Source organism: Trichomycterus rosablanca, chromosome 1 (assembly GCF_030014385.1).
Source record: "Trichomycterus rosablanca isolate fTriRos1 chromosome 1, fTriRos1.hap1, whole genome shotgun sequence".
NCBI lineage: Eukaryota > Metazoa > Chordata > Actinopteri > Siluriformes > Trichomycteridae > Trichomycterus > Trichomycterus rosablanca.
In genome coordinates, this window is record NC_085988.1 from 17,484,085 (window position 1) to 17,494,513 (window position 10,429).

Consider the following 10,429-nt stretch of genomic DNA (forward strand, 5'->3'; position numbering starts at 1 on the left):
ACATGTTGCTCTAAGATCTCAATGTACTTTTCTGCATTAATGTTGCCATCACAGAAGTGTAAATTATTTAACCCAAGTGATTATATCAGTTCTTGATGCAGTGCTGTCTGAGGGACCTAAGATCACAGGTGTTCAGCTTAAGCTTGCACCCTTGGCCTTTACGTACTGAAATTCCTCTTGATTCCTTGAATCGTTTAATGATATTATGCACTGTAAAGGGAGAAATATGCAAATCCCTTCTAATCTTTTTGAGGTACATTGTTTTTAAACATTTGTTGACAAACTGGAGATCCTCTGGCCATCTTTGCTCATCAAAGACTCAGCCTTTCCTGATTACCATGATTACAATCACCTGTTGACATCACATCATTATTTAGTTTTTTTAACCTCATTACTAGCCCTAAATTGCCCCAAATTCCAACTTTTTTTGGAATGTGTTGCATGCTTGAAATGCAGGAATGGTTGTTTATTAATAAATGAAATGAAGTTGAGCAGATAAAACATGAAATATCTCAGGTTCATCCTGTCTGCAATCAAATAAAAGTCAAAGTTAATGTAAGGAACACTGTGTTTTTATTTTATTTCCATTTTTCATACTGTCCCAACTTTTTCTGATTTGGGGTTGTAGTAGATGTGCAGAATATATTATGACATTATGAATATTCAGATATTTCAAACAGTAGTTGTGAGTTAGTGTGTTAGTGTTTGTTTTCCTTCCACAGAGCTTTATTCAGCTGCATCACATCCTCTAACTGAACACCTGCAGCTGCAGCAGCTTCTCTACAATCTGACCCAGAGGTTTTTGTACGACTCTCTAACACTGTGTGAACAGGTTCTTGCTGCTGATGTAATGGTAACTCTGGCAGTAATAATCTCCTGTATCTTTACTCTGGACATCTTTAATGGTCAGAGTGAAATCAGAATGAGATCCACTACCACTGAAACGAGCTGGAATTCCTGACAGAACCTGATTAGCATATTTAATCAGAAGTTTAGGAGCTTCTCCAGGTTTCTGCTGGTACCAAAATAAGTAGTGACCATATGAGCTGCTGTAACCAACATCAGCACTGGTTTTACAGGTGATGGTAACTGTTTCTCCTGGAAGAGCAGATTTCACTGCAGGAGTCTGAGTCACAGTGACTTGACCTACAGATTCTAAAAAATCAAAAACTGCATTAATAAAATATTATAAATGTGTTTGTTTGGACATTCAGAATAAAATATGAGAATAAAAAGTCTCACCTTGAGTCCAGAGGATCAGAGTGCAGATGAAGACGAGGATTAAAGTCATGGTAGCTGTGGGTGAAGCTGCTGTAGCAGAAACTTTCAGTCCTGAAGTGTTAAAGTCGTGGTGTTATAAACACTCTCAGAGCTCTGAAGCATGAAATGCTAATGCAAAGTCTCATCTAGGTATGAAAATATCAAAGATGTTTTCAATTCAGTTAATTCCCCAATTACACCTGGAAGAGAACGGCTGCTGAAGCAGATGATTTAAGAAGTGACCAGCTTTAAAAACACAATGATTTTTATGTTTATATAGTATTCATAGACACTATGCAGCTCGGTTTGCTTTACAATCATAATCATTATTTTATTAAACAAAATATCTGCAGTACTGTAACTGTAAGCAGAATTCTATTTAAGGTTTATTTTATTACACGACTCCAACAGTTTGTGACTCCAAACACACAGTGGCATTTTTACTTGAGTAGCACTGTCGCCCCACAGCAAGAAGGTCCTGGGTTTGATCCCCAGATGGAGCGGTCCAGGTCTTTTCTGTGTGGAGTTTGCATATTCTCCCCGTGTCTGTGTGGGTTTCCTCTGGGTGCTCCGGTTTCCTCCCACAGTCCAAAGATGTGAGGTGAATTGGAGACACTAAATTGATTGTCAGAGACTTTGTTTGATATAACCTTGTGAACTGATGAATCTTGTGTAATGAGTAACTACCGTTTCTGTCATGAATGTAACCAAAGTGTAAAACATGACGTTAAAATCATAATAAACAAACAAACAAACATGACATTGTGATTGCTTTGGGTGTCTGAAATTGCTGTTAACTTAAACGAATGTGTATATGATAACTGAGCATAAATATTTACGTAAAATATTCTAAACTTGCTGTATCAGGTTGACATATAGAGCTTTAGGGACACATTTAGTCAGAAAGCTGAAGGGCTGTGTCTCAGTCAGCACACAATATCCTATACAACTGATACAGGGCGGCACAGTGGCTAAGTGGGTAGCACTGTCGCCTCACAGCAAGAGGGTTCGATTCCCAGGTGGGGATGTTAAAATCCTAATAAACAAACAAACAACTGATACGGGTTTAGCATTCAGGTTATAAGGGCCCCACACCTGTTTATTGTGTATTGTGCTTGAGTGAGTTTGACTGCAGAATGCTGAACGTCTGTGATCTATTCTGATACTCTGTACTGTTAATGCAAATCAGACTGTCGTCCCAGTGGGTAAAACTGATTACTGATGTATGACTGGTTAAAGAGGGCTAGTTTCACTTCCCTTGTCAGTGCTTGATCAGATTGCTCATTCAATTCTCACAGTTTGGCACAGGCAAATGAAGGCTGAAGGCCGATCCAACAACAGCAGTAAGTAACAGCACACAACCTCCGAGCCACAAGTCTTGCTCATTTTGATCCTCCACACAGAACTCGAGGGAGACATGCATCAAGGCTCTTCTCTGTACTAGCGCTTATTTTCATACATCTGAGTGTCTTACCATCTTCAAAAGATGATTAAAGATCTTCATCACCTCTTGACTAAGCACTTCAGCTGAGAACTAACACTAACATGCACATACTAATCCTCTATACTACCTGTTATGTGTACATAGTTAGCCTTAATAAAAGGGTACCGTACTTAATTGCTGGTAAATTAGTAAATTGCCATGGTGCTACATAACTTAGTGAAATGGTGTGAAATGAGGAGGTAGAAAACCAGATTTGTACCCAGCTAAATCAACTTTACTTAGCAGGTCTTTAAATATTACAGGTTTTTACAAACAAAGGATACTAATTACACAACACAAATGTAGAACTTAGAACTGAAAATCCAACAAAACACCCACTCACAAAGTGAACTGTAGATGGGGCCAAATAAAAGAAAGAAACAAAACAGCTAATCTGTCTAGCCAGGCCTAAACTAACAAACAAACAAACAAACAAACAAAAAATACAAGAGGTGGCACCCACCTCTTACCTAGTGGGCTAAACAGAATAATAATACCTACGTGTATGAAGGTATGGCTGCCTGCCTGCCTGTTCACAATGGAGGAAGTGGGGAAGGAGAAGAAAAACTTCCCATAACTACTGTGGTGGCCACAAACAAACACAAAGTTAAATATTCCAATAAACAAGTGGTTAAACACACTGGTGTTCGTTATGTGGCTGATTTTATGCACATGCTATTATTATTATTATTATTATTATCAGTAGTAGTGGTATAGATTAGTAATGCAGCATATTTTCTTGTAAGCAAAACAACAACAAAATATAGTTATATTATTATTAAAATGCAAATGCTTACAGGCTACTTTAGGACTGTACCACTTAGGGAGTATCATAGCCCCCATGGTAATTTATTGCCATTTGTTTTGGTGCCACTGTGGCTGCCTGACTGGGTCAAGTTACCATGGCAATTTGTTGTTGACCATCCCCCTTGAACCATTGACCCAGCTGATTGGTAGGTGAATCCACCCCCCTCTCCCCCCTCCTTGTCCCTATCCCTCATAATCAAGATTCCACTTAGAAAAAAGTGTCAACTTGTCACTGACAAGAGAAGTGTGAGGTGCCAAGAGAATTAAGAGAGGGGGATTTATTTACAGAAGATGAGTGAACGGAAGACAATTTACTGCATGAAAATGCATATTTTGTTTGTTTGTTTATTATGATTTTAACGTCATGTTTTACACTTTTGGTTACATTCATGACAGGAAATGGTAGTTTATCTTCACACAAGGTTCATCAGTTCACAAGTTTAATGTCAAACACAGTCATGGACAATTTGTATCTCCAATTTACCTCACTTGCATGTTTTTGGACTGTGGGAGGAAACCGGAGCTCCCGGAGTAAACCCACGCAGACACGGGGAGAACATGCAAACTCCACACAGAAAGGACCCAGACCGCCCCACCTGGGGATCGAACCAGGACCTTCTTGCTGTGAGGCGACAGTGCTACCCACCGAGCCACCGTGCCACCCGAAAATGCATATAAATCAGGATGTCAGTACAAGTGACTCAAGTGAACCGGATCACATTACTGAGTGACTCAGATTAACTGATTAATTAAGTCCATAAAATGAATCGAATTTACCACCACTAATTGTGACTTCCTCCTGCTGCTTTTATACTGGAAGCCCCGCCCCCAGTCACTCCACCATGCCTCTCATTGGTTGCAGTGGAGAACAGGCTGCAACCAATCAGTAGCCTTTTGTACTACAGAAAGCAGAAAGAGAGAACCAAACACAAATACAAGAAAACAGAAAAAAAACACGTGTCCCACAGAACACGTAACACTGTCAGTCAAAAAGACCTTCTACCTATTCCTTTGTTCTAACAGGGTTTCAGTAGATTTGTATTCTTGGACTGCTGTCCACTAAAACTAGAGTACTGTGGAAGCACTTCTGAAAGTCGCTCTGGATAAGAACATCTGCTAAATGCAGAAAATGTAACATTTATTTGGGATATTTGTCTTGGCAGTCTTGAGCTTTCAGTGGTCCTTTTTGTAACTAACACACTCCTCTGTCTAAAATTATTCAATTCATTTAAGTACTTTGTTTATTAAATAATGGGGTTTCTAGTAATATGCTGTTCAAAATGTACATACAGCAATCATGATTATTAATGATGTGAGAGGTTGTAAGAGATTGTGGTAAGCAGGTCCAGATAGCTCATAATTTTTTGTTACTTATTGCAAGTGACCATAGCTGGTGACTTCTTCGTGGCAGAGATGTTCACAAGTCACAAAATAAGAGTCCGAGTCGAGTCACGAGTCTTTAGGCTAGAGTCTGAGTCGAGTCACGAGCCTTTAGACTAGAGTCCGAGTCAAGTCACGAGTTAATATAATATACACAAAACATAAATTGGAAATGTAGTGTAGAAATAAACAAATAATATGTAAGTTCAGATAGAAAACAACAAGAGATTGGCGACTGTATTTTGCTGTTTTACTTCGTGCCTTTACTTTCCTAGGTACCATTTAAAAGCTTCAACTGATGTTTTGTTTTCATTGCAAATTACGGCACAGCGGCCAAAATCCCAAACACAGCAACATATCCATAACCTTTGCTTACCTTAGCTTATGTTGTTCCAGATTTTATTAAATTTATGAGCGTGTGTCCCATTAGGAATATAATCCGTTATTTTGTAAATGTGCTTAGAATTAAAAACTTCCAAACTTTTCCCGGTTGTGAAGTAAAACACGAACTCGTTAGAAAGCCAATGTTTCATTGACAATCATCTGTGTGACACTGCAAACCAAATACTTTTTTTTCAATAATTAGTGCCAAATCTGTAGGAGCGTTCCATTCACAATATCTGTTACTGTGAAGTGCACTACGTATTCCACCATTTTAAGTGAGATTGGAATTCAAAGTAGGGAGTAGGGAGCGACGCTTCATCACTATGCCGGAAGCTGGCTGGAACGTTTACCCATTGCGTGCGTTGTGGGTTAAGACGGCCGGAGCGTTATTAGAGAGCAGAAAATGACACGATCTGAATGATATTATATATATATATAATTATCACACGTAACTAATGTTGCTGACTTTTGTTGTCCACGAGTTGAGTCTGAGTCATTTGAAACGAGTCTGAGTCGAGTCTGAAGTCACTGTGTGTGCGACTTACGTGAGACTCGAGTCCCCATCTCTGCTTTGTGGCCATAGAAACAGAGCTTGTTTGACTGCATTTGTTAAAAGCTACTAATTAAAATGAATTAGACACTCACAGAACATAGTTATTACTGTCCACATTCAATGTCCAGAACTCACTATGAACTTCATCACAGACTGGACTGAATAATGAAGCGCTCCAATTGCTTGTTTATTCTTTTAATTATGACTTTTAGTTTCATTAAATTTGGTGCGTGTATGATTTGTGAATGTCTAATTCATTTAAATAATTCTCCATGCCACACACAGAGGACGGGGGTCCCTGCTAAATCTGGTTCCTTAGAAGATTTCTTCCTGTAATTTTAAGAGTTTTTCCTTGCCACTGTTGCCCTCGGCTTGCTCAACAGGGGTTTTGGTCTGTCAGTCCTGCATTCTGTAAGGTTGCTTTGATACAATGTCTATTGTAAAAAGCCCTATACAAATAAATTTGACCTGACATTAGCATTTCCCTTCCAGTCATTTACATTTACGACATTTAGCAGACGCTTTAATCCAAAGCAATTTACAATTATGACTGAAAACATTTTGAGCCACTGAGGGTTAAGGGCCTTGCTGAGGGTTAAGGGGCCCAACAGTGGCAACTTGGCAGCAGTGGGACTTGAACTGGCACCCTCCTGATAATGAGTCCAGTACCTTAACCACTGAGCTACTACTGTTAAACCTAATCTAATCACTTCCTTTGCCACTGCAGACCCCTTCTCTAAAGGAGACCCACAAACAATAATGCAATCACAGCAACAGTGATAAATGTATTCTACCATTCTCTCCCTCAGACACAGCCAATTGTGCCTGCATGGATGACCAGCCAGGATGATAGCACAGCTAAGATTTCTGATCAGATTGACAAAGCATTAGCAGGGACTTCTTTGGTGTAACAATGCCACCTAAGTTCCAGGATTATGGTGTACGGACAAATTTCATGGCAGAAACAGAACAGCAGGCCGCTCAGGTGGCGCAGTGGTAAAACACACGCTAGAACACCAGAGCTGGGATCTCGAATACATCCTTTTAAGTCTCAGCTCTGCTTGCCTGCTGGGCTGGGCAGCCACATGAATAACGATTGGCCTGTTGTTCAGATAGGAGTGGGATATTAAGCCGGAAGGGGTCTCTCATAACTAACGCAATTACGACCTCTGCTGGCTGATTGATGGCGCCTGCACAGAGATGGGAAAAGAGTGCTGTCAGGGTGTGTCTCTCCGTACACAACGCTGAAACGCATTGCACTCGTCAAAGTGTAGGTGACAAAATGCACACGGCTGCTGCCCACATGTTGAAGGGAGCATGGGTGAGCTTCGTTCTCCTCAATCAGAGCCTGGGTTGGCATTAGTGGAGAGGAAGCATGACGCAATTGGGCAATTGGACGCGCTAAAAGGCGGGAGAAAGTGCATAAACAAAACAAAACAATATCAATATATACTGTATATACGTATATACAGTGTATCACAAAAGTATCCAGAGGTTGGCTTTAAAAAATAGACACATGAGTGCTGCCAGCATTGCTGCAGAGGTTGAAGACGTGGGAGGTCAGCCTGTCAGTGCTCAGACCATACACCGCACACTGCATCAACTCGGTCTGCATGGTCGTCATCCCAGAAGGAAGCTGACGCACAAGAAAGCCCGCAAACAGTTTGCTGAAGACAAGCAGTCCAAGAACATGGATTACTGGAATGCCCTGTGGTCTGACGAGACCAAGATAAACTTGTTTGGCTCAGATGGTGTCCAGCATGTGTGGCGGCGCCCTGGTGAGAAGTACCAAGACAACTGTATCTTGCCTACAGTCAAGCATGGTGGTGGTAGCATCATGGTCTTGGGCTGCATGAGTGTTGCTGGCACTGGGGAGCTGCAGTTCATTGAGGGAAACATGAATTCCAACATGTACTGTGACATTCTGAAACAGAGCATGATCCCCTCCCTTCGAAAACTGGGCCTCATGGCAGTTTTCCAACAGGATAACGACCCCAAACACAACCTCCAAGATGACAACTGCCTTGCTGAGGAAGCTGAAGGTAAAGGTGATGGACTAAACCCAATTGAGCACCTGTGGCGCATCCTTAAGTGGAAGGTGGAGGAGTTCAAGGTGTCTAACATCCACCAGCTCCGTGATGTCATCATGGAGGAGTGGAAAAGGATTCCAGTAGCAACCTGTGCAGCTCTGGTAATCTCCTGTATCTTCACTCTGGACGTCTTTAATGGTCAGAGTGAAATCAGAATGAGATCCACTACCACTGAAACGAGCTGGAATTCCTGACAGAACCTGATTAGCAAATTTAATCAGAAGTTTAGGAGCTTCTCCAGGTTTCTGCTGGTACCAGTGTAAGTAGTTACCATTATAAACATCAGGACTGGTTTTACAGGTGATGGTAACTGTTTCTCCTGCAAGAGCAGATTTCACTGCAGGAGTCTGAGTCACAGTGACTTGACCCCTACACTGTAACAAATTTCTGTCGTTTTTACAGTATTACTACTGTAGAATGATAAAATTCTTACTGTAGAACCTGTACACAGCATTTTACTGTAGATCTGCAAAGGATCATGGTCAAGATTCAGTGGTGAGCGAATTCTACAGTAAGCATATTTCTGCTATGAATCACAATACGGTAAATTTATCACAATAATCCGTCTTTGGTAATAGTACAGTTTGCATTATATCTAACACAAATACTAGTTTTTTTTATCACTCAGACAGAAAGACGTCTTTATATCATCAGTAACAGGTACAGAAATTAGAATTACTTGATAATAGTCACGTACTCTTTTAAAACGCTATTAAGACAGAAAGCGAGCTAGCTCGCTAACATAGAACTAATCGGCCAGTTGATAAACAACTAGCTAATGGTCTAGCCAAACGTGATACACTAGAGAGCCAGTGTTCATAACATTACCAAAACAGGTAAGAATTTTAAACAGCACATTTTAATAGTAGAATGTGTTTATTAATGTGATATCTAATAATGGGAGGTTAGGAGTTAACAAAACTGTCATAGTCTCCAGTCTTGTATATAAATGTCTACAGCAGTAACAGTAATTCCTTGTTTTATCTTTACAGTGCAGGAAAGAAAACTTTAGCCCAAGATGTGGATTCCAGCAAAATTAAAACAAAGCACTTGCACATTTTTGTTTTTGTTCAGAACAGCAGTGTTTACAAAAATATGAATTTATTTATTTAATTATCTATGTATTTTCAAAAACATGTTTTAAAATGTTGAAATTCAATAAATGATTTTTTGTTACAAATGCAGTATCTTAATTTTTACAATGTATAGTTATTTTTCGAATATTATTTTAGTGTTAAATGCTGTAATGTCTTTAAAGTAGTCTGATATTTGCTGTAATTAAAAGACTGCATTACTGTGATAACAATTAAAGTAAAGTGATTGCAGTAATAGGTTACAGTAATGTGAAATTACTGTAATAAGAGCTACAGTACTGTGATTATTACTGTAATAAATATTACAGTATTTTATAGTTACTGTAATTAAATTTGCAGTATGCGTACTGTAAAATTTATTACAGCAACTTACCGGCTAATTGCTGCCAGCAAGTTACTGTACATTTCACAGTCTCCTTTTTACAGTGTAGATCCTAAAAATAAATCATATTAGATGTTAAATTGATAAAATGCATTATTAAAATTATGTTTATAATAATAAAACTGTTTCTTACCTTGAGTCCAGATGATCAGAGTGCAGATGAAGACGAGGATTAAAGTCATGGTAGCTGTGGGTGAAGCTGCTGTAGCAGAAACTTTCAGTCCTGAAGTGTTAAAGTCGTCGTGCTATAAACACTCTCAGAGCTCTGAAGCATGAAACGGTAATGCAAAGTCTCATCTAGGTATGGAAATATCCAAGACGTTTTGCAGCTCTGGAATTATTCAATTAATTCCCCAATTACATCTGGAAGAGAACGGCTGCTGAAGCAGATTATTAAGAGGTGACCAGCATTAAAATACAATAATCACATTGAACACAATTAAAACACACCTCATAAAAACTTAAGATGAAAGGAAATTATAACACACAACGATTTTTATGTTTATATAGTATTCATAGATGCTATGCAGCTTGGTTTGCTTTACAATCATAACAATTATTATTACATTAAACAAAAATATCTGCAGCACTGTAGCTGTGAGCAGAATTCTATTTAAGTAGAATACACTGGTGTGTTGATTTCAGTATAAAGGCATCTGTAGGTATGACTTTAACTGTGCTGTGCACTGTACTTGTGTGGGATTACCTCTGTAATCGGTTGCGTGGTGAAACCTTTTGTGTCTTTGCAGCTCCCTGAAGAATCGACCTCGCTGCTCTGTCTGATTGCTGACTGTTCTCCACAGGGGGCGCTGCTGAGCTAAACCATGGCCGGTTTAGAGGTGAAAAAGGGGTTCTGACTAGCACAGGACAAAAACAGAAGGCTGGAGGCTACAGCTGCAGCAGCACTCTGACCCTCAGCAAAGGACTCTGGGAAATGGCCAAGGTGTTTGGCTGTACTGTGTACAGTGAAGGAGCCACTCAGATGGTCTCGTTTCA

General features: G+C 39.7%; 1 gene segment (V, D, J or C); it reads right to left on the reverse strand.

Moving 5' to 3' along the window:
* Nucleotides 1-569: 569 nt before the first annotated feature.
* LOC134319309 (probable non-functional immunoglobulin kappa variable 6D-41) lies at nt 570-4,447 on the reverse strand. The segment is given in 3 exon segments: nt 570-1,155; nt 1,243-1,406; nt 4,328-4,447. Coding segments are annotated over 2 exon segments (390 nt in total).
* Between the last annotated feature and the right edge of the window lie 5,982 nt (nt 4,448-10,429).